The sequence below is a fragment of the Seriola dumerili genome, unplaced genomic scaffold (genome assembly GCF_002260705.1).
Source record: "Seriola dumerili isolate Sdu_G_001 unplaced genomic scaffold, Sdu_1.0 BDQW01000322.1, whole genome shotgun sequence".
NCBI classification, from domain to species: domain Eukaryota; kingdom Metazoa; phylum Chordata; class Actinopteri; order Carangiformes; family Carangidae; genus Seriola; species Seriola dumerili.
In genome coordinates, this window is record NW_019174577.1 from 975,675 (window position 1) to 1,000,974 (window position 25,300).

Here is a 25,300-nt window from a genome sequence, read left to right on the forward strand (position 1 = left end):
GTGCAGGCCAGTGGGAAGGAGGAAGAGCAGGATGTTAGAACAAAATCAAGGGAAAAGAGGTTGTCTGAATTGTGACGCGCTGTAGTGCCCGACTGCCAAATGACTGCCCCGCCCCGCCACCCGTCACTCCGACACCTCCATCTTCCACTCCATCACAGCCAAATCTGACTGCAAAGTTCAAGCTCGATGTGATACATGACACTCCGAAAATAAAACTCATTAGACCTTTTAAATTCACTCCCTCCTCATCCCCTGTCACTTTTCACCCTCCTGTCACTCGTAGTGCAATGCAGGAGTACCAAAAAGAAAAAGAGCTGTGGTGCAAAGACCATATTTCCCATCACCTGCCATGATTTCCTGCTAATCTAATGATGATGTAACCAGCCGCGAGGAATAAAAATGGCTCCGGTTGGTGGCTTTTGCACAGAGAACTATGCAAACACCTGACCCCCCCAATCTTAATCGTTGCTGCTGGGTCAGAGTGTACAACCCTCAACCCCCACACTTCCCCTCGACCTTTAGACACTCATATTTTAACCTCCATGACCCCTTCCCCTGTCCCCCCTGTCCCCCACCTTCCCAGAGCAGGCAGAGAAACCCCAGTCACTCAGGGTACAGTCGAGAGTGGCTGGGGAAAGAGGAGCACTACAGCAGCCCATGTTTCACTAGACTGATGTCGTACTGCTTTACATGAACGCCCCAAACTGCCACTGACATCAAAATGGAGTCCATGTTGACGTTTTGCAAGCTGATCCTCCCCGTTCATGGCTCCATTGTTCTACAATGTTTGACTGTCTTTGTCCCCAGAGCCAAGGAAGGGCCACAATCAATGCAAAGACTCTTACATTGTACTTAAGTTTACAAAGTCGTCTGGAGATGGTGGCTTATATTGCACTCGGACAGACGGACAGACACACAAACAGACACAGGCACATGCTGGAGAGGGTGAGTCTGCCTTTTGAGAGTGTTCGCTGAAACCAAAGATGAAATCAGAGGTATGACAATCTGGCTACCAAACCTAGAAGACAATGTTTAGCTCTCCGGGCTGCTCTACGGGTCCTGTGATTCACCGGCCATGTGGACATTCCACCTATTGCACTTAAACACACACATAACATACACATAATCTGACACACACGCTCACACACCGCCACCCACACCCACACGGGAGATAAACCCACTCACGGCGTCTGGTCAGAAAACCTCTTTTCCCTCCTCCCACTGCAGAAGCCGGAGAGCCTGTGGAGGACTTTTAGTTTCACTCTAGTTGAGACTTTTGAGAAGGAAAAAAATCTGAGTAATAACTGTTACAGAAAAATAAAAACTTAAAAGGATAATATGGGTAAAATTGCGTGTTTTGAAATAAATTAACAAATAAAACAATTGTAAAACAAAGCGGTGCTGTCGGTTTATTGTGTTTGGTTTGATCTTTAAAAGGAATCCCCCTGTGACCCCAGCAGATAGAAATTTGATTTTTACCACAATAGTCTTATACAACAAAGAGGAGAGATGTTTATACAGAGGTAAACTGTCTATGTAAAAGTAATAAACTAGATTTGTGGTACATAATATATTTTGTATATTACATTATTTTCTTTAATTGGAAAATAGTAGCCATACAGTGTACTGGCTCCACTAAGAAATGCAAAAACAGAAAAAATACAGAAAATATAACAAGTTGCCTTTTTGATTCCGTGTTGCAGAAATTATCCATATATTCACACATTTTCCCATTAAAAACTCAGTCATGTGCCATTCAGGTTGTTATTATTGTACTTCATGTGAATTTGGCCCTGTAAATCAGGGGGGTTATTACTTGCAGTCACCTTCTCATCCACCGGCGGTGCTGTGCTGCGGATGCAGGTCCCAGAGGTGATCAGACGTCCGGCCCCGGCTCCCTGAGAGAGGGCATAAGAGGAACGGCGGACAGAAGTCCCTCTTCTGAACTTTGACCTCAGCTCCACGGGTTGCTGGGACACGCTGTGGACCTACATCACAGCCAGGTGAGAGTGACATCAGTGAGCATTTACACGTTACAAATGTTTATACATAAGGAAATGATGTCTCAGTAACTTGGTGTAAGGCAGAAAAAAAAACCTCACAAGCCCTGGTTCACAAACTCAGTCTTTTTACAGATCCAAAATAACATGAAATGGCATCCAAATTCAGTGTCATATTGAGCTGGTCCTTAAGTCAAACATTTACATTTCCAAACATGTCAACAGCATCCTACAGCAGCAAACAAAGTTTTGTCAGAAAAGCAGTGAGATGTACACAACCCAAGAATTATCACTGAGAAAAATACTGAAAATATTATGTAACCACTGGTAACACCTGAGTAAGGCAGCTGCAGCTCGTTTCGGAGACATCTAAGTTTCCAGTAGTTTGGAAAAAGGCTGAGAAAGGCTGGAAGAATATCTTGCTGTGAGCCTAGTTGTCCCAAAAATTTCAACGGATATCTAACATCCACTGGTACTGCACTGCTTTCCCTTATTGTCTCAATTGAATTTTTCTTCTGTTTTTTTTCATGCAGTTGTCTCACCTTGTGTTTGTCATGGACGTTGAGGATGACATTGAGGGCATGAGTGGTCACTGAGGGCAAAACGGCTGTCCAGGCTGTGAGCAGAGCTGTGAGCCACACAACTGGATCGATGAAGGCCTTATCAGACACGCCTGACGAAAAGCACACACACAGAGCAATCAAACCTGTTCACAGGCACAGTGGCAGATCCTTCAATTCAAAGAAACCACATTAAATAATCATTGAAATGGACATTTCATGCTGTGGTGTATGTTGTTATCTGTTCTTTTGATATTGTTTGTCTCCATCTGAATCAAATCCAGCAGTCCCTGCAGTAATGGGATGTTAAAATGGCCACAGCCAGGAGGCCTGCAATAGGTAGAGAAGTGTACCAATAAAGTGGTAGTCGCTGGGTGATCTCTGAAACAGGCGGTTGTTGTGGGTGATCCTTGTAAAGATGAAGAACAGCAGCAGAGAGACACACACAGCTGCGATATTGAACTTCGTCCAGTATCTGGTCAGCAGCATAATCTGACAGACAAACAGCGACACTGTAAGCATGGTACATGTGGACGTATCTTTGGGGTACAGGAGTGGTTAAAAACACATTTGTTTCAGATGTGATTATATGAACAATGTTAAATGTTGTTCATGTTAAAGGAGATGCAAACTTCTTATTGTAAAATTAAGGAAAATGTAACAACGCAATTCATGTTGACTTTTCTGTATTGGCAAATCTCTCTGCAGCCTTTTAACAGTTTCCAGCCAATTGCAATAACCAACAGAGCAACACAACTCAGGTAAATATTAGATTAAGATTGAGTCTCTAAGAAGTGAGCAAACCAACTGCCTGTGTGATAAATGACTTGTTATGTTATACCTATATTGTTACCAGAGGCATTTTGTAGCACCTACCAGAATTTAGCCTCTCCAAATTAAAAGAACAGAGGATTTGAAGGTCCCTCTGTTATAGAAGGAGCCTTCATCCTCACCCTCTGTTCCCAAACTGGTCTTCTGAACAGTTTAATGGCCACATTAGCAACCTTTGCCAGTTCGCTCCTTTATTTACTGTTCTGATTACTAAACCATGCTGTGATAGTGTATGACAGAACACTGTTCAGTAATTTAAATTGTCATTATAATGTGTCTCATTTTTGGTTACTGCAGCTGCAGGTTGAAAGAGTAGAGTTCATCATTTCTAAATTATAAAGTGTAGAGTCACAATAACAATGTTTACTTTTTCCACAGATAATACTTTTGTGTTTATATGCACATGATCATTTTGATTTTTCTTTTTTTGTTTTTCATTTTGTCAAATGCACAGATGTGCCCACAGATGATGTAACAAAATCACATCACATTATGACATTAGATTTAATTATCAGTAAGGCAGTATCATTATTACATTTAAAAAGTTAAAATGTTAAAATATTCCTTGTAACCGAAACGACGTGATATCATCTGTGATTTTTAAATAGAAAATGTGATCCTGACCTCAATTGTGGCAACAAATGTGGCGGCCATGGAGACAGTGACTGCCATTGTCTGGAGGTCAAAAGCTGTGTTGTAGAAAACTCCTAACGGGATGAAGAAGAGAACGAGCGAAGTGTAGACAGCATACAGGAGCGACAAGGAAAGCATCAGAGGGCTGGAGAGCTCCTGTCTCTGTCCAGACTTGTACAGCTCCGGCCCCCTCAGGCTGCTTTCTGCACACACATCCTACGACACAAAGAGGCAGCCTGAAGTGTTATGACAGAAATATTTATCTGATTAATCAGTTAATAAAAACCTCTGTATCACCTGTTCAAAGAAGGCAAAACAAATAACAGGGGATGCTGTGTAGAAGACTGTGTAGAAAGCGATGAACCATGTCTCGTACACAGACTGAAAGAGAGAAACAGACAGTGGAATAAATGCAAGATGTTTTCTCCATGTTCAAATTCACTTCATTATGTGACTTTAAGGCTTCATGTCATTGAATTTAATTCACATGTGGCTAACCTGAGCACTGAAGCCATTGAAGAAACTAAACCATATGTGCACCAGAGCAAAGCCACAGGTCTTAAACAGGAAGTAGCGCAGAAAGAGGGAAATGCGCCTGTATGACCAGCGCCCGTGGATCAGTAGCAGCCTCTGCAGAAACCTGAACTGGGACAATGCAAAGTCTGCATTCTGCACTGCCTGACCTCCTTCCACTCCTGCCACTCCCACGCCAACATGAGCCGCTGGTGGATGACAGCAAGAAAAGACAGGGATCGAAAAAGAGGAAGAGAAATGTAAAAAACATGAACACAGACACAGTCTACAGTTTAGAGCTACAAATACACATTTTCTCTGTCATCTTTCCTTGTCGCCTGACTTACTCTTGATCATGTTTACATCATTGGCACCGTCCCCGATGGACATGGTGACTGAGCTGGTGTGCTTTCTGACCAACGTGACGATGTCAGCCTTCTGTCCGGGGGTTACACGGCAGCACAGTACCGACTGACACTGCTCTGCCAGGCTCATGAACGTGGCGCCCCATTCTGGTCTCTGATCAAACTCTTCCTGGGGTACAACATCATCATCAAGCAGCTCAGTTTAGGATATATTTGAAATTTGAAATGACCTTTTAAAACTTTAATGGACATTTAGAGGAGTTGCCAACTTTGCTTTTGGGTTCAAGATGGTCTCTGTTTTGAGGTGGCTTTGACACCTCACAGTAGTAATCATTTTCTAAAGCCCCTAAAAAAATGTCACCATAACCTCAAACATTCATGACCAGATATGCAAAAAGCCACAGGTTGGAAAAAGTTTAACACTCAAAAACTTTTCTTTATTTGTTCTGTGTGTGGCTGTATCAGATCTGTCTGACAGTGACTGTGATGACACAAATGTCATCAGATTTCGATTAAAAGTTGCTAAACACCAATTGGTGCATGGGGGTATGTTACATCACAGCAAATCAAATCAGTGAGCACAGAGAAAGAGGCACAGACAGAAATATGTGAAAACACCAAAACTGTTGTAACTTGGGCAGAAACTCTTGTGTTCATATACAGGAAGAGGCCATCAGGGTCTTTGAGGCATCTTATGCCAGAGTATATTTTTAGAGAAAAACTGATGCCTAAAATCTTATGCTTTATGTCAGTACCCTATTACAATGTAAACAGTAGTAGAGGCTTGTATTTCTGCTTTCAAATGACCTCTGATATAAACAACACAACTTTTCATGAGTCATTTGCAAAGTACATGATGACAGCTATTTGACCATTTAAAAACTTAATAAGCAACCTATTTACTGTAGAGTCCGGAGTTTACCAGCTCAGGTCCAGTGAGGACCACAGCAGTCTTTGCTCTAGCCGGCTCCATGTCTACCGCCCACAGCTCTGTCTGTCTGGCCTTGAAGAAACTGACCCCTGGGTCTGGGGCCTGGAGTATCTGTCTGCAGGGGCAAACACACAAAGATCAATGAGATGGTGTGAGTGTGTGCATGTGTGTGTTTGTGTATTTTTTTTTTTATTTCTATCATTGCTAACCTCAGCTCCTGCCATTCCAGTAATCTGGTATCAGGATCCAGTAGTTTGCAAGAATATCCAATATTCACTGCAGTCTCTATAAGGGTGAAGGAAAGTAGAGCAGAGAAGAGAGAAGCAAAGACATAAACCATAGTGAGACTTTGTTTTCATGTAGCTACAGCTCAGCATACAAAATGGTGCCATTCCCCCTTCCTGCTACAGTATGTCACAATACCTTTTTTGTCCCCAGTCAGTACCCATACTTTTAGCCCAGCCTGTTGAAGCAGAGAAATAGTCTCAGGAACGCCCTCCTGAAGCCTGTCCTCTATAGCCGTCACCCCCAGAAGCTACAAAACATGAAAGTAAGCATTTTCCACTTTCCTACAGGATATCAGCTTTATTACATAGTAGCATGAATACAACAAAGAGATGATATGGGTGATATTCAACCTCATAGCATGAAAAAAATATATTGTATTACCTTAAGTCTCAGGCAAACAGGGATTCAATTTACTTCAAAGAACTATTCTGGCTCAACATGTATAAAACTTAATTCAGGGAAACACAGTGCAGAAATCCTTAAGCACAAGCTTGATTTAAAAGGGTTATCTGTTATCATGCGTGTGTTTCAGTGATCTGCTATACCATTCTAAATGAGGGATTGACAATAAACATATAAAATCACACTGAGGAGAAGCCCACCTGCAGCTCTCTCTCCATCTGGTCATATAACTTTTCCAGCAGTGCATCACGGTCACAGGTCGCCATGGCAGCAGACTGGGCCAGAGTTTTACTCCACTGCTCCCATGATGCCTCAGGGACAGATCGAACCGCAACACACAAAGTCCTCAGACAAGCCTGAGCAAACAGCTGACAGAAGATAAGTTAACACGTTATTTGATAGGTTGCACATTATTTACTGAGTGATCTTTCAGGAAGAATTGAAGGATCGACAGAGAAAACATGAGACAAACTACTAGTCTCAGTAGGACTAAAGCTGAGATGACTGGCCTGATCCTTTCTTTTACTGGATCTTTAATGACTCTCAATCCCTCAAATTGAGGATGTAGTAAAAACAGTTGTGGAACCACTGTAAACAACTGACATAGTTGTGGCCTATTTGCATTTTGCCTAGTGTCAGCAGGTTTCAGCTCTTTATCTGTTTGCTTCTCTCCAGGCTCACATATACAGTATTTTAATACAGCCAAATTTCCTACAAAGCTGTTCTCAGTTACATGTTTTTCTGTTTCTGTTGTCAGACAACAGAACAGGTTTGAAATATTGACTGTAATGCAGCCCATTAAGACTGCATGTTAACTTCCAACCCATTTCCTGATTTTATAACAGCGATGTAGTCTGACAAAATCACCAAACACATAAGTTAAAGACACAAACTGTGCTGTGATTTTGGCTATATTTACCCATATAATTATCACTCAGACAGAAAGTTAGAAGCAAGGACATATCTTTCTTGTTTTGTCTCTCACATAGCGCACAGCACACACACATGAGGGATCCAACAGTTTTGTTGCAGTCCAGCCAAAATATGATAAGACAGTTGATAACAAATGAGAGAAGATATTGTATGTCTATTTTGAGTCACACACATGATCAAGAAGAAGAAACAACTAATTATTTTATGGTGTTTAACCCATAACTGTGCACCTCTGTTTTACTGCTCTTAAAAGAATAGTCAACATTTTGGCAACATGACTATATGTGAAGCTACAGCCAGCAGCCCCTCAGCTTAGCTCAGCATAATGACTGGAAACAGGGGAACCAGCTTACATGTCCAAAGGTAACAAAATCCTGGTCCTACCAGCATCTCTAAAGCTCACTGCACTGCATCACTGCACTGTTATGTGCAGGATTATTTCTTGGCCGGGCACTGCAATTGGTAAAACTGGAGTTTCACATAATGTGTCATTTTGAACTCTTTAATACTGAAGTGGAGACCAAAATATCCTGACATATAATATAGTAATGCATAATATATGACATATAAATTGTAGGCTCAGTAGGTGTACTGTGCAGCACGCGCTACTGGTTCAATAGAAACTTTGCTTCACCTCAAGGGATCTTTCTGTCCTTTCCTGATATGCACAGTCCCTCTGCAGTCTCTCCAGGATCACTATGTCCGCCCCTTTACAGTACAGCTTTAACCCACCCTCTGGCTCCCGAACTGGAAAACAACACAAAAACGATACACATAAATTTATCCAGAAAAGATGGTGACAGGGGATAACTTATATGTGTAATTATAACAGAGGTTGAAAGGTGGAAGACATTTTGTTAGTGTGTACTTAGAGGGCCACTCTCACCCAATACAGACATGCGTCTCCTCTTGCTGGTAAAGTCAAGCAGTGCCAGTAGCTGATATTGTCGCGTAACACCCAGCTCAGAGACGATGATGAAGTCTCTTGTCCTAGACAGGAAGACCCAGCCCAGCTCCCTGGCTGCACCAACAAGAGCCTCCTCATCTGGGGATGCAGCCTGGTAAACTGGAGCCTCTGGAGGAATGGGATCAGCACACAAGTTGGAAATAAACATGTTGTCATTCACAAACGGTCCATTATGCCAGTCAGTAGCCTTATCCGTGTGTTTTATTACAGCAGAATCAGACCAGAAGCTTAGTGATAGAAAGATAACTGTGACAAAATACATCTTCCTTTCAAATTTTTTTTAACACTGGACAAGTGGTGTCTGAGATCAAAGTGAATTATCTATTAATTGTAGCACCCCATCAGGTCAGTCAGTGTAATACAAAAACACAATAGAAATAAGAATCACACATCATGATTTCATCAAATATCAGACCAGTGCGGTCAGCTCTCGACTGAGGTTTGACTATTTTATCAGGTGGGGGACGACAGCTCACGTATTTTGATCTAAATCACAAACACACAACACACACAGAGACACAAGCTCACCTTCCTTCCACTCTGCCATGACAGTGTGACACAAAGAGAGTGCTCTGAGGAAATGTCTGCTGAAAGGACACTGCTGTCCTCTGAGTTTCTCCACCAGGCTGGGAGCCGACATGAACAGACCACCGCAGGAGAACATATTCCAGCTTAAGTCCATGGGCTGCACGCATAGAGGGAAAAAGATGGCGCACTAAATGTTACTGTGCATTGACATTATACAATGTTACAGCAGAAATTCTGATGTAAAAACAGTCATCTCTATAGATGATACAAAGATTAATAATATGCTACCTCTACATCCTCTGCCCTGACTGATGCATCACCTGTGAAAGTAGAAACATATTATACTTAATGAGTTGCAAAAAGCATTTGAGAAAGAAAGAAAGAAAGAAAGAAAGAAAGAAAGAAAGAAAGAAAGAAAGAAAGAAAGAAAGAAAGAAAGAAAGAAAGAAAGGGGGGTCTGAAGCAGGAAATGGCTCAGACATACAACATATGGTTGATGCGACTCTGACAAGGTTTCAATTACATTTCGTCTTCTGTGGGCAGAGCTGGTGTTAAATATTTAGTAGATGGACTCATGGCTGTTGAATATGAGCATGTTAAGCGTCTCGCGTTGTCGCTCTCTTGAGGAATGAGTTTATGTCATGTCGCTTCCCCAGAGTGATCTTTGTTCCACTGTAAGCCGGTGAGGAAACTTTGCTCACTGCTCATTATCAACCCCTGTTTAATAAATTTCACAAAATACTGTGGTGATTAGACAGGATACAATCTTTTAACCTCACACATTCTTGGAGACAAACTGGACAAACAAACTGGGCACTCTTGGGTGAACAAGAATATGAAAACGTGTCTCATTGCCACCACTTGTGTATTGCTTTCAAACTTTTCTTATAATCACAATGAATGATCTATTTTATTTACCAAAGGAGAAAAGTGTTCAACTTCCATCCCTTTGTTTGGCTAATTCTTCCACCAATCAGGAGTTCAATCTACAGTATTTAAAAACAAAAACAGTCATTTTTTCTATTGAATTGAGCAAGCTCATCTGACTAATTATGGCCTGTTCATGATTTTCTAATTTGAAGATTTTTACAGAACAGGAAAGGTAAGGTTTATGTTATCTGTCTTAACTTTATAGTGAACCATAGCTTTTTCCTGACATAGCTACATAACTATAATCAAAGTTGCTTGACATCCTGTAAATAGGCATTTTGAGAGCATGTTGCATTCACAACTTGATGTACATCTTGTTGAAGCTGGATGCTTAGGTAAAGTAAAAGAGCAGGAGAAACAGGAGAGGAAGGTGATTTTATTTCTTATTAGAGGGTGAGGTTGTTTAAAAGTCTGAGTGGTTTAATTTCCAGCTACATGTTCCACATGAAGCCAGATAGATTTTTTTGTTTTTGTGTCCGCTATGGTTTGGTGTTTTTTTTCTAAGTAGGATAATTAAAATATCAGATAGAAAACCAACTTTGTATTATAGAGTAGTAGTTTACTGAGTGAAAAGTCATGAGACCAATTCACTTTATTAATGTGAGATGGAATGAATGGCTTTTTATTGTTACCATAGATCTCCCCAGCGATGCAGCACTGTCTGAAGAGCAAACGGTTCTGAGTTAGTGTCCCAGTTTTGTCACTCAGCAGGTATCCCACTTGGCCAAGCTCCTCAGTCAATGAGGTATTCCTGGCCTGGGCCGGTCTGTCTGCCTGCTGCCAATACATCTCTATATCCCAGCCAATAAACAGGCTATGGATCGTGTGGATCACCTCAAACCTGTGGACACACAGCCATGGACGGCACATACAGAGTAAAACAGTATACACACAAACACAAGTGTGCTGAACACATGTATATCAGAGAATGCAGTATTGCAGATGCAACTAACGAGATGTAGAGGGCTATTGGCATGGCCGGGCTGAGCAAGATGATGTAGCTCCAGAAGATGAGGAACCCGGTGTAGACTGGATTGCCGTTAACCACAAGAGCAGACAGAACCCCTGTCTGGCTCATGACCTGACTCGAAAACACGCCGCTGCCGATGGCAAGAAGCAGAGCTGTCAGCAGCACGGACAGGACTATCTGGAGATCCAAAATATAGACAAACACAGTTTATAGTAACTCCACTCAATGCCTCATGGTTGTCATCCCCCTGGCCTTTATCCACTCACCCCGATCACCACTCTGTTGAAAACTTTTTCCGTTCGCGTCGTCTTCACTCTCAGTTTCCCGCAGTTCCTCAGGATCTTAGTGTCCGCGCCTGGTACAGAACAGACTGCTATTAGTTGCTGTTGCTGCAGTGGCCTGGCCGAGCAAGTTGGGAGGCCATCGTGCAGCCAGAGGGTGAGAGTTCGAGCCCTTGTGTCAGCGAGCATCTGCTGATGTGCCCTTAAGCAAGATGCTGAAGCCCTACCAGCTCCGGGGGTGTCTGACCCCGATGCTGAGAGGTCGGGGGTGGGGGGGGGAGAGAGAGAATTTCCCTTGCAGGGATCAATAAAGTATCACACTATGTTTTCCAGTGGTGTTGTCTCACTCTCAGATAGACTGCTGAAAGACATTGAGTTGAATGTGTAAAAATGACAAAACTGAGAATGTGTCATATCTCCAAACTGTCCAAGCACAGAAAACTGAAACTGAAACTTAGTTCAACAACGACAATAATATGTCAACCTTGATAGTACTTAATTTAAAGCAGGCTATGTCAAGTGTGTGTAAGGAGGGTTAAGAGTTATAATCAAGCTCAACTGGGGTCATACCAATAGACATTATCTGATGGATGGTATAAAACCCATCTCTGGAAGAATTTGATCTATTGATCTGCTTCACCAGAACTGAAAGGGTCATAACAGTGAGATCCATGACACCTCTGCCAGGTTCGGTAATATCCGATCAATGATCACTTAAAAGACAGGAGGAGCCTGTAATCTGCCAGACGTTAACAGAGCCACTCCTGCAAGAGTTAAGTACTGTCCATAATTAGCAGTATAATGTATTCCACATAATAAAATTTGTCATTGAAGCTAGTGGAGGCCACAGTAGAGGGTGAAAAAAGATAGGTGGCCTGGAAACAAAACATTTTGCAATAATCGTATCACTTTTATCGTACACATTGTGCCATATATCCCTGCTTCTCTTCATCCTCTTTGCATCAGTGTCTAAGTATTAAACTCAACAGGGCAGATTGAGGGTGGCTCATAACCATTTTATGAACAACTGTAGCATCCTAGCATCATTTCTCAAGCACAGGAATTCCAGAGAAATCTGTGTTGATATCCCCTCTTTGAAACTCAATACATTGTTCTACATGTACCAGTGAATATGGTCAAGCCATAAGCAAACTCTGTGTTGCGTAGGACTGTTCCCCTCAGGAGGATGTGCTCGTTGTCCAGCAGATGACTCTCTCCTCGCCAGTGCAGCTGGCCTCTGAAGGTGTACAGGCGATTGTTGGGTTCCTCACAGAGCACAACACCTGTAAAATGAGAGGTTACATTTACTTTTTACCCTATTTGAAAACGAACACATTTTGGAATCTGCATTCTGAATAGAAATCACAACCATCAAAGGCAGCGAGGGTCTCCTCTGAGGGGTGAGAGGTCAGCTCAGCATGTGTAACACTGAGAGCCTGCCGGTACTTGAGGTTGGTCTCTCTGTGTGCAGAAAGGACAGGAAAAATCCACTACTACTACTATACGTATAATCCTCACGAAGCTAATACATACAATCATGTATGTTGTTTATGATTATACAATGAATCAGATGATGAATGAAGAATAAGGTATCAGAATGAGTGATTATAATTATGTAATTATACATAAAAACATAGTGATTACGTTAACTGTGATTCTCACCCATCGATGTCCGCTGTCTCCACATAACACAAACTGTGAGGCTCTGAGCTGCACAGGAGGAGAAGGTCCGCCTGTGAGAAAATAACAGAGAGAGGAGGTTGATTGGAAAGTTACTGGGAATACAAATAGAGCTACAGAGCATTTATCTTTCAACTCCTGCATGTTGAAATGTTCTACTTTATACACATGCTACCTTATAGTGTAGTCTAGCAAGTAGTTAATGCAATCGTATTCTACTTGCACAACAATGATTAATCAGACACTTTGTTTTCTTCAAAACAACTTTGCTGTGTTGTTTTTTTATATGTATAAATGGTGTATCTCACAGGGATGACTTGGTCTTTGTGGATCCGTAGTACGTCTCCCACACACAGGTCCTTCCACTGTGCCCCGTTGAAACTGAGACACAGAGCACATGAGCAGTAAGCATATTTAATAAGTAAAAGTTAAATTTTCTTCTCGCAAATATGGATTACTACCCTACAAGCACTTCATATGATTTGTAGTTGATAAAATGTAACAACTTACTAAATTTATCACATAAACTTATCAATTCAAATTCAAAATGTGGGACTAAAATTTCCCCAAATTTTTATTTAATCAGTTAATGAACAAACACTACACACACTTCATGCCTATAGTACATCTCAAGAAAGTTCTAAATGTGAGGCAGTGAAAAGGTTGATTTCATCAGGAATGTCTGTAAATACAGGAGTAAACTCTTTGATTATTTATGTGAATATACCTGTAGTGTATATTTTAAAAACATGTCTGGTGGGGCCCTCAATTAAAATTATATCTGTTAATGCTAAAAAAACAAAAAAAAAAACAATGCACTATTAATTTTTCTTGACTCCATTTCTCATGCAGTTACAACATATTGCCTGTAAGTGTACAAATTCTTCTTTGTGGTTGTCTATTAGTCCACAGGAGAAAACATGACATCGGAAATGAAGATTCTCAGAAACATGCTGAAGTAGGACTACATCTGAAGATATGAGACGATGTCATCAAGGGTGGTAGTTCCTCCAAAAGGTGCGAAGAATACTCTGCCTTTGCCCTGCTCTAATGCACGAAGGGACCATCTCAGGATTCACTCATTCACACTTCATTAGAGCTTCATTAGAGGGCTGTTTCAAACAGGACCTGCACTGAGTCCTGAGAGAATAACCCACTGTCTTTGTCCTCACCTCTGGGAGATGAGTACGTCACAGGGTCGGGAGTTAATCTCAGAGTCACTGCGTCTCCTTGCCTGAACCCGAGATTGAGAGAGAGAGAGTGAGAAAGACACACCGTAAAAGAGAATGAGAGAAGAGAGAGAAAGAGACAGATTGAAAAGCTCGACAAGGATGGAGGAAAAGAGTGATGGACAGGGAGCGTGTGAGAGGGAGTGAGGGTGGCCATGAAAGGTTGAACAGGAGAGAGGAGAAAGGAGAAACGCCATTACCGGGGCTCTACAGTGACACCAGCTGGGAGATTTACACCCTCCACTAAATGATTAGTCAATAGAGAGGGGTCAAGCAAGCGTTTCACCCAGAGCTGTTAACGACCGTAACTCAGTGATGCACTTAACCAGAGAATTCTCCATGCAAAACATCACGCCTGCATTTAAAAGGAAAAGCTTTAATGATAGGAGAGAAAATTAATGCTACTGGGATGACTGGTTCTGTCAATGAAGAGAGGACAAGGAGTCAATGAGGACAACGAAGGAGAGAAAAGAGTGCATACATGCTTAAGTGCCAGGTGCATAAATGCATGCGTGAGGCCGGTCGTATATTTGTGTTTTAGATCATGCATTTATGTGGAAGCATGTGCATTTATCGCTGAGGGATATTCCCCCTCCCAGACTCCCCCTGCCTGACAAAGGGGGCACGAGGGAGTTAGTGGCGGTCTCACCATGTCGTTGGCGAGGTCTTTCACCCCTCTCACAGAGAGCACCATGAGCAGTGGGATTATAGTAATGTACCAGGGTATGGCTGAGATGGCAGGGACACACTGGAAACCACATGTAAGCATGGATACACACAGAAGGAAAGGGAAATGTAATCACACACATTGTGTACACCATACCCACACAGTGTCTCTACAAGTAATAATAACTATGATAAACAAACTAAACAGCTTAAATCTATAGAAAAAGATTACAAAATTAATTCAATTTAAGAAAGATGTAAGATTATTTTTTCAAAGTTTACAAAATAAATGTAATGTATGCTCAAATGAGCTAATATGATCTCTTAGCAGAGGGATTTATGATGTCAGGGTTAAACAGCAAATTGTCAAATCCATCTAGTGGAACAAATTTTATTGGTTAAGAACATTTTTACTTTAAGAAGACGCCCTGGGGCGGCAACTCTGGTACCATAAATTAGTTCAAGAGGTGGATAAGCAACCTTTACTTGTCTTTGCATGCAGACAAAAATATTTACTGCATTATTGTTATCCTAACAGATTACAGCACAGATAGCTTGCATGATATTAGTTTATTTTATAATCCATTTTTTTCCCCACTCATGCTGGGTTAGACTCCAGGTCAATGTCGTCAACGTGATCGAGCTCTTGCTGTACTGGCACCTCTGCTTTGGTCTGCTGACACTGTCTCAGTGTCTTTTAAATCAGGCCCTAAAAAACATTTTTATAGACTCATGTTCTTGACTGACCACTACACTTATTTGTTCACATTATACTACTCTGTCGTGTTACCACCATATTTTATTACATTTTTTCTTGTTGGTTGTTGTTACCTATGTAAGTGTGCTTTTTATGTTCTGGTTATGCTGATCTGGTCTCCTTGCACTGGAGAGCAGAATCATTATTATAACCTGTATCACATCATGATATAAGGTCAATCTAAAAGAACAAGATATGTGAAAGGAACATGGAAGGCATTATTCCTACGATTTCAGACTGTCTGTAAAGTCAGAGAAAATCATATTTTCTCTTACAATCCCGATTGCGCACTTTGTTTTGCTCTTCCGGTTATTTGAGTTATTTGATTATTCTGCCGCTTATTTGAAAATTGCTAACATGAGATAACAAAACATGAATAGACAGAGTGAGGAAGAACAACAGAGCCTTCATCTGACCTGCAACACCATCATGAGAAGGAAGTAGAGATTGGCCACTCGCTGGAACTGTTCAAACAGCGTCAGGGGCAGAAAAGTCAGGGGGGAGTACTTGAAGCTGCGCACCTTATTGTCCTGACAACCAACAAGAAGAGCAACACAGAGTGAGAGAGAGAGAGAGAGAGAGAGAGAGAGAGAGAGAGAGGCATAAAGGAAGCATACGTATCAACACATCAACCTGTTTCTCAATGCATCAGCATGCCAACAGGTGTTAAGGTACCATGTTGAAGGAAGGAAGCTAATGTAGGACGGACTCACAGCGTATCGGCCCCAGCGGAAGCACAAAAAGGATTTCTTCTGTTTGTGTTTGTGGTAGTGGCGGCTGTTTGCCCTCACCTCCCATGAAAGGCCTGTCAGACACACGTTAGTCAGGCTGTTAGTCCAGCTGCATTTGCACAAAGTGATTTAACGTATCATATTCATCTGCAGGCAACAGATGGATGTATGTATGTGTGTGTGTGTGTCTGTGTGTGTGCGTGCGTGCGTGTGTGTGTTTCTGTGAGTGTATTATTAATATGCAAGTGTATGTAGTGTACTGCTGTTAACCATATCTCAGAGGGATTCTTATATCTGCCCCATTCTAATAGCATCAAGACACATGATCCCCTACAGAAGAAAATTTCAGTCTGCAAGATACAACACTGAAATTTTGTGTTAATGGATGTAAATTATATTTCATTTCAAATCAAAAACACTATTCACTCCCCTCTGGATACATCTCAGTAAATACAGTGAAATAAAGATAGAATGGCCAGCAGGTGAAGTAAAAGGAAAATACAGGATGGAGATCAAAGGTGACATACCAGTTTCCACATTTTCCTTGGCCATGATGTTGGGTGGGTTAGGATGTTTGTAGACTTCTGTTATGCTACATGAGAGAGACGACTGAGTGAAAGAACTGCTTTTCTACTTCTAATATACATTCATCAGTCTTGTAACTCATTAAGCCGTGTTACCATGATAACGTACATCATAGCAGACAAAAGGCTATAAATCATTGCTGATCTACACAGACTCAGATGCCAGTCGTAGCTGCACAAACCTTACCCAGCGTCTATTAACCACTTCATAACACAAACAAAATACAAAGGTGAATTAAAGGCAACTCTGGGTTTGTTTTCTATATGATGAAATACTGAGAAATGGACCAACTCCTCTGGATGAATCTCTGCTGGAAGCTGCGCGAGCAATCCTGATGAGAGAGAACTGAGACTGCTCAGATCCAACCATCTGCATCAAAGCTGTGAGAATTCAAAAACAAAGTCATAGCAAATAAATCTGCATGAGTAAAGATATCAGTGACAGTCACAATATATTTTACCTGTTACTTAATTAGTGTCCAGACCACATCTGCCAACAAATGAATAAACACAGAGTAAAGTCAGAGAGGACACTAGTCTGTTTTGACTATTGATGATTTTTGTTTGTAAAGCTGTTAATAATAACTTTGTTGCTGAAACTAATCATAAGTACAGCATAGAAATAACTAGCACAATTCAGAAAGAGTCATACATTTACCTGCACTGCTTGCCAGTACTGTTCTGGAGCACTGTATAGCTCTTGCAACCAGGTGACATAGCTGAGCCATCAATCACGAAGCTTCACCGACCACAGCTAGAGATTAACATGGTTGTTTTCCTAACCATTCTCAGCTGCTTTTCATAACGCACACCTGTTTCGACCATCCCCCTCGTTTCTCTTTTTCCTTAACATGTTCTCAGCCCCGCCTTTCTCTTTCTCCCAGGTGAAGGTTCTGGTGTCAGAGACTGTACTCCCCATGCACCTTACCTGAGGAGAGAAAGAGGAGTGGAGGAAGAGCACCTAAGCCAGCAGAGTATAAGCATATCAAATCACTGCTTAGTTTATCTAATTCTTCGCAGTTATTAAACTGTAAAAACAGAAATGTTTTTAGTATTTGGGAGTAAACTACCAAAAACCACATCCAGAAAGACTCTACACTTACAAACTGGATGAATTTTTTATCTAACCTAAATAACTTTAGTGTCCTAGAAAGTCTCTGTGGCAGTATAGTAATGGTGTTTTTGCACCATAGCAACTGTGGGAGTATTAGTTTACAGGAATGTGAAAGCAGTAACACGATCAGACTGGGCGTACATGGCCAACACCATTTTGTTTCTCATACAATCTCTGTTTGTTTACAGTAATCTAAATTATCTTAATTATTATTATTATCCTATATGGAAATTAAATCCGATTAAAATATGTATAATTTTATGCAATATGAATTAAATAGACCTTAAATAAACCCTGCCCATGCACTTATTAACAGTGTGTGTCCACAGACATGAAATATCTTGTACATACGTGACTATAAGTAATTTCTGAAATTTTATTTGAATGTAACAATAGCATGTAGTATAAAATTAATCATTTACGTACTTTCATTTTAAAATCAAATACTGAACCAAAATTTTAAAAATGACAGCAGTTTTTTAATCATATGGTCTCAAAAAGAACAAAAAGACAAGTGCTTATATTCCGAGGAACTTACAGTATGTGCAGTAAATTAGTGAAGAAAACCCTAATGTATGTATAAGCATTTTTCATATGCCGGATTTTATTCCAAATAAGCTTTAACATTGGGGTTGGGGGTAGGATTAGTGTTATGCATTATTTATTTGAAAGACTTCAACCATTCTCCCTTCTTCATGAATCTAATGCCACCTGGTGGAGACAAGCACCCACTGCAGTTTAAGCACCAGATGAAGGTAAAAGAAAGGTGAAATTGTAAACAATGGCACCTCTGAACAAAAGGCATTTCACTGGATGTTTGCTCAATGTCAGTTAAATGTACTATTTGTGGTTTCATATCTCTTTGGCTCATATCTCTTCCCTGTGTAAGTGAGGTTGTCCCCACAAAGGCCACGCATCAACACCTGAACGTGTGTGAATCTTACGTCTTACATGTGTGTATGTGGATGTGTGAGCATATCTAGGGCAATCTTTCCTATCTATTTTTACAGCTGGGCTCTGCATGTGAGTGGTTAAGGTGATGTGCTGGTGGTGTGGCATAGGTGCTCTCAGGCCTCCACAAACAATGATAGTCAATAGGCCAGGCTTTTCCACCACAGTTTAACCGTTGCCCATCATGGCTGCCAAACCTCACAACCAGTTGTCTCTCAAGAATACATAGTTCTTGTAAAATTTTCACTCTGCACATACAGGATAAAGCTATTTCAAAATAAAATATCAAAAATCTAAATTTAAGTGATGACCAATTCAAGCAAAATATCAAATTCTTCTCAAAACAGAGAAAAAAGTTCAATTACATCCGGAATTTGTAGGCACACACATGCCAGCTGGAAGGGTAAAACTTACACACTTAAGTGTGTATGTTACAATATCTGAGATTCTCAGAATTAAAAATGCAATTAGTTACATATAAATTAGATCAAAGGAACCACTTTGATGGGCTTATGTAAAGAAACAACTTATTTGTCTCTTGCCAGAGGTAGTAAAATAAGCAAATGGCAAGTGAGTGGCTTCACACAATCTTACATTACTCATGCAAGTTTATGGGCAAGCTACCAGAAGAAACCAAACCCTGCAAATATGAGTAACACTTCTTATTTATTTCTACACCTACAAGTTCTCAGAACTGACCGATTGACAAAGACGTCATTTATTATATGTAAAAAAAATTTAAAAAGCTCTCCAGGTCTTATCTAGCTACGATTCTCATTCTTACCGCAGTGTCAGTAGCTAGTGACAAGAACACAAGAAGTGAAGATGACAAGTTTAACTTCCTCATGTTTTGTTCAATACAAACTGGAAATATGAAAAAAAAACTGTTAACTCTGAGGCAGCTTAAAAAAAGCACAATACCCTCCGCAGTAACCCAGATGCTACATGTCAGATACGTACAATAACAGTAATTTGTTTGGTTGTTATTTTAAGGAAGTGACTGTGATATAAATAATTTCTAGATAAACTTTCTTTCACTTAAATGATCATTTAGTGCTGCAGGACAAAGCATTAATGAGCGCAGCAAGATGTAATTTTAAGGCAACATCTATTTTAACTGTATCGCAGTTATCACTTTATAAAAGCCTTACACTGATGATGAAAACCGCAATTGTCAAGAACCACCCCAGAAGAGACATGCTCATTATCACACTGTCAAAAATATAGGCCAAGTTTCCACTCCATATTTAATGTGAGCATGTTTGTTCTCATCCTATTCTATATCTCACAGGATCTCTGCAGTGCATGACCCTCAGACCAACCCTGTTTTCAGTCTAGTGTGAGAAAGCCAAGGGCTGAGGGAAGCTTCTCAGTGGTCTCTGCTTGTGCTCTCTCAGGGGCCTTCATTACTACTGTAAGGTTTTCATGTGCGACTGTACAAAAGTGCAGCAATGAGGAGGTGATACCCCCCATGCTTGCTGAGGCTCAACTTCCTGTAAATAGTGGTTAACAGCTCAGCCGAGTTAAGGAGCAGGAATCAGGCCAGCAGACGTCAACACCAACAATCACACAAAAGGCCTTGTGGAAAGGGCAGTGAAAGAAATAAGGTTTGACATGACATACAAACAGATGTTAAATAGGTTAAGTCAAAGCAAAGCAGTGGTATTTCCAATTAAATGGGCATTGAGTGCACAGAGAGGAGTATAGCTTGTAAAAGTAGACCATGGTGGTGAGGTTCAGGTGGGAGTGTGTGTTTGTGTGTGAGGAGTGGGGGGTGACATAACAACATCAAAGTTCCCAGACTAAGTGATTAGACTAACCCCCGATGATGAGTCACCTGGTTGTATCACTTTGTTTAGTGAAATGAGTAGGTGCACATTCAAACCTGTCAGAAATGTTCAACCTATGGTTTAGAGAGTATAAGCAAGACTGTGTCACCCTGTGGAGAACATCTCTGGAAAAAAACTTTCTTTTTCTAACTTGTGCTCTTGGTGCCAAAGCCTATCAATATCTTTACCTCAAATGCATCATTAATACAACGTGATTGCACTTAATGTGAAGAATATGATCCCAATTTCTGGAGAAAAACTGAACAGTGAGCAATGGAAAAATACCATTGGCTTTTTATGGAGGGAACCTGGGCGATGCTAACTTCTGGGTTGGCCTCCAAAAATACATCACCCCTGCCCCACTCTGTGAAGTTCTTATTTTAACCCAAGCCTGTGCCTTTGTGCCTAAACCTTACCAAACCCTGACCAATCCATCGGCTTAACCAAAGATACTCTATAACAAAAGATGACGCATTACAAGCAATGCCAATGGTAAGAAATGGTATACTTCCTGTCTCCTAAGTGGGTGTGGGATCGTGATCTTATTCCAGTCAAAACATAACAGTAATACAACACTAGATACAGTATGAATTTACACCTAATTTTGCTGCTCATTTTTATCTGCTTGCTTATATCTGACCAACCCAGTACAAGATCATATCAGTCTGATGCTCTCTGTTTTCCCTCTAAAAACACTTAAATAATAACAATAATTGTATTATTACGCAAAGAAATACTAGTTTAATTCAGTTTTAACTTTTAATTCATGGTTGCACGTATATGTCCCTATAAACTTCTGCCATTGGAAAACTATGGCAGCACTACTGCAGCAGTGAAATCAGGCCAGAACCGACAGAGAGGAGAGAGATCTGTCCTGTGAGATCTTGCGAGAGTGCGTTGCTGAGACAGAAACAGGTCCCAGATAGTTCATTTTCTCCTGATCTGTTGTATGTTCAGAAGATCTGTGGCTTAAGAAAAATGAATCCAATATTTATTTCAGTGACTATAGAGTGAAAGAATCGGTCATAATCTGTGATCACGTTGACTTCTCCTATTGGAATGAACAGACTGAGACCTGCCACTGGTCTCCTAAAGGGGCAGGGAGGTGGCGAAACCCAAGTGACACAGTTACAGGAAATGATTGTAAGTGCGCCGTCTCCTTTCCCAACTGAATCTGGCTTAACCATGTGTTTTATTATTGTAACCTTGACAACTAAGGCCCAGTATGTTGTAAATATAATCAGTACAAACAGGAATTAAACATACCTTACCACCTCGCCAAGAATACACTACAGACATTACAAAAAACACTAATACTAATCGACATACTTTAACATATTCAACACAATACAACCCCCTATACTTGGTATAGCACATGACATCAGCGAAGACATCAGAACAAAAACAGGTTTGTTTGCTGCCGCCTTCCTGTAAATATGGTAAGCACAGGTAAGTAATAACAAAGAAAGCAAATACGAAGCTCACAAAACAGCTGATTAAATCAATAAACAATAACTACTTTAATACTTGTTCGTGTTTGAATTAAAGAGACATCGTTACAGAAAAAATAATACTAAACACAAACACACAGGATAATAGGTGCTTGCAATGCTACAAATTAAGATGAATTACTGACGTCACAAACTAATGACAAGCATGGTTAGAAATATACAAAAGTGTAAATGGGACTAATGGCGTGGTCTCATCTGCTTTGTCACAAGTGAATAAGGAAATGATTCAGCCTTTAAGAAATGAAACTCTAAATTTGTGATCTGATTTTATAGATTTAAAGGTTGTGAAAGTATTGAAACTAATGAACAAGTAGCGAGAATAACTAATGCATTGCTGGTTTTTGGTCTTTTCATGGGATTTGTTGACGATGAGAAAAATCAAGAATAAAATCAGCCTCATCCTTAAACAATGATTCGTGAAGAAGGTCCACTGTATCATATTTTAAGTAACAAGCAAAGCTGCATCCACCACGGCGTTAATCAGACAATTGGCTGGGTCCCATCCTGATTCCCTCTCAGACAGAAGTGTTTACTAAACTTGATGCTGTATCACTAAAACAAACAAGACATATAGTGTTCTAGACAGATCATCAACATGAAGAGAAATCATCTGCAACAAGCAGTCAGGATGTGGGTGCTGCCACACAATGAGAAAGTGGCAGTGGTGAAAATTATGCAGGCCCACTACGCCATACCACAATGCTTTCTGAACATGTTCATTTGAACAATGATAATGACTCATCCTCAAAAAGAACAGGCTGTGTGTCAGTACTGAGCAGTACAGACAGCGAGGCTGAATTACAGAATTATTGTCTAAAAAACATATCAGTCCTGCATTTATTAGTTTAGCCTTAGCTGAATTGTTTGACATTTGCATTGAATGTCATAACATTCAGAAAGACAAGCTCCTGTTGCAGCGACAAGCTGTTAAGTTGGTGCCCTTCCTGTGTGTGTGTGTGTGTGTGTGTGTGTGTGTGTGTGTGTGTGTGTGTGTGTGTGTGTGTGTGTATGTGCCCGCGTAGTGAGGTGTGTGCCAATGTTTATAGGTTTACTTCTCATCACACTAGTAAGCAGGGATCAATACAAGAATCTGCTGTGCTAATACCCCTTTAAAAATCTGGAGATTATCTTCTTGCTGAAAGAATAACCTGACTGTTGAAACACAGCAGACTGTGGCCTCTGTGGTTACTGTGAGTCACAAAGAACAAATCTGCTGGAGTTTTTTACACACACAGAGCTGATAGCTCCTGCTCTGGACAGCCCCCACACTCAACACACATTAGTGAAATCTTCAGCACAAACTGCACAAGAGTGATCTTGTACAATGTTGTGTGGTTTTCCACCTTGGTGGGATTGCTCAGTGCAGTTGTGTTTTCACATATGGCAGTGTTTCGTTAAAATGACAAGACGTGAAATAAACGGTAGCCAGGACTAGAGAGATGCATCATAGTCTCCCGATGGCACCTCTTGTATTGACCTGAACTTCCTAAGTGTTGAAGGGTGGGAAGTTTGCAGCTGACGTTTCTGCTTTGCTATGATGACAAGATTCCTTGTTGCAGTTTGTTGCTGTTCTGTGTGGTCAGTGATTCAACAAAGACACTTACTGAGGAGGTGAGGAAGGCCTCAAGGGAAGCCATCCTTCTGGTGTATTACACTGACTTTCTTCAGCTCCAGTGCTGAAGTTGGTAGTCTTTGTGAGAGAGTGACTCCAGGACCCTCAAATGGAAAAAAAAAAAATTTGCTTTGAGAGTGGCCTTTTGTAACAACTATAGAAAACTTTTGCACGAGCATATCCCTGGCCTTATTGTCAAAGTAGAGGTGTGTCTGACAGTAACTCATTAGTTTTAATGCCAGCATAAACTGTGTTGCTTGGACAGAAGGATCAATGAACAAACTAACAGGACAGACCATGTGGAATAGCCATGGCACATCCATATAAGCAGGAGTTTTTCAAGTGTCCTAAGGACCCTTCCCAAATTGGGTAATGCACCACCAAAAAGACACAAGAAAGAAAAGTTAATTGTGTTTCTCCTAATACCATTAGGTCTGATCGGTCCCAAATGTATTCTGCAGCATGAAAACCACCCCAAACATTCATCCAGAGTCATAAAGAACTATCTTCAGAGACAAGGACAAGGAGTCCTGCAACAGATTCTCTGACCCTCAGAGAGCCCTGGCCTCATGTGGAGTCCGTCTGGGATTACATGAAGACACAGAGGACATCCAGACAGCCTAAATCCTCAGAAGAAATGTGGCAAGTTCTCCAAGATGCTTGAAAATCCTACATGCCAAGTACCTTTAAACACTGTTTAGTGTACATAGTGCACCAAGGAGCACTGGTGCTGTTTTAAAGGGTGGTCGCATCCTGGTTTAAACCTAAACTTTTGCACATTCTCTACTGTATATACATTGGCATGAGGTTAAGCTGACCGAACAAACCTATTCATAACCCCCCCTTGAATTTCATTGTGGCAGACATTAACAAGAATATGTGCAACAATGCTTCATTACAGATGCAAAATTTACCATCTGAAGAGAAATAAGAGGAGTGAGTTTCCAAAATGAGCACAGAGCATGGCAACTTTGGAGTGCCTCATGTTTTCATGCTGCAAAGCTGTCATTTCAACTTTCTTAATTTAACACCTCTACAAACTTTAATGAATTGACCGTTGAATTAATTGTTTTGTGTGATTTTTATTATGTTGATTAAGTTTCCAATTCAATCATCTCCGACCACTAAATTGCATAACTTGCTTTCTAAAGCACACCCCAGTGTAAAGTCTGCTCTATTTATAACTAAAGTTTTGATAGGGTTGCATCAATGTTCCGCAAGTAATGTGCTCTGATCATGCGCACCGCTGTGAAGTAACATAAAGAAAACAATAAGTAGGGCAGTTGGTCCAAAGTGACTTCTTTCAGTATAATCTCTTTGGTTGACCGTCGCCACACTCTTGTTTAAAACTTCCGCTCTCCATGTGAAGTTGTCCGATCAGTTTCCTCAGCTTTAAACAGACAACACGAGGACACAGCGCGATTGGCTGCGCGCACACACTATATGCGTGGGTCGCCCTGCAGCTCTGCTCTCTTCAGCACAGCTGATTGTGATTGACAGGTAA

General features: G+C 40.9%; 1 protein-coding gene across 1 annotated transcript; it reads right to left on the reverse strand.

Moving 5' to 3' along the window:
• Positions 1-1,745: 1,745 nt before the first annotated feature.
• Positions 1,746-17,526, reverse strand: LOC111232079 (phospholipid-transporting ATPase IC-like). Its single transcript, XM_022759432.1, has 28 exons — positions 17,438-17,526; positions 17,241-17,269; positions 16,723-16,787; positions 16,178-16,269; positions 15,881-15,994; positions 14,691-14,789; positions 13,985-14,046; positions 13,121-13,193; positions 12,795-12,865; positions 12,502-12,593; positions 12,257-12,415; positions 11,118-11,206; positions 10,835-11,028; positions 10,473-10,722; positions 8,944-9,108; positions 8,343-8,529; positions 8,091-8,203; positions 6,724-6,891; positions 6,257-6,368; positions 6,043-6,118; positions 5,825-5,948; positions 4,885-5,071; positions 4,523-4,746; positions 4,322-4,405; positions 4,016-4,240; positions 2,914-3,052; positions 2,543-2,673; positions 1,746-1,988 (listed from the first exon to the last, which is right to left on the reverse strand). Exons 3-28 carry the CDS (start codon positions 16,745-16,747, stop codon positions 1,746-1,748), a joined length of 3,498 nt encoding a protein of 1,165 aa, XP_022615153.1. The 5' UTR covers positions 16,748-16,787; positions 17,241-17,269; positions 17,438-17,526.
• Between the last annotated feature and the right edge of the window lie 7,774 nt (positions 17,527-25,300).

Bases quoted from the DNA above. Each gene is read 5' to 3' on its own strand.
- LOC111232079 (XM_022759432.1), bottom strand. From the start codon at position 16,747: ATGGCCAAGGAAAATGTGGAAACTG. The intron at 6,369-6,723 runs GTGGGCTTCTCC...CATGTTTTGTAG, and splicing joins AGATGGAGAGAGAGCTGCAG to CTTCTGGGGGTGACGGCTAT. The intron at 4,747-4,884 runs GTAAGTCAGGCG...GTCATCCACCAG, and splicing joins TGATGTAAACATGATCAAGA to CGGCTCATGTTGGCGTGGGA.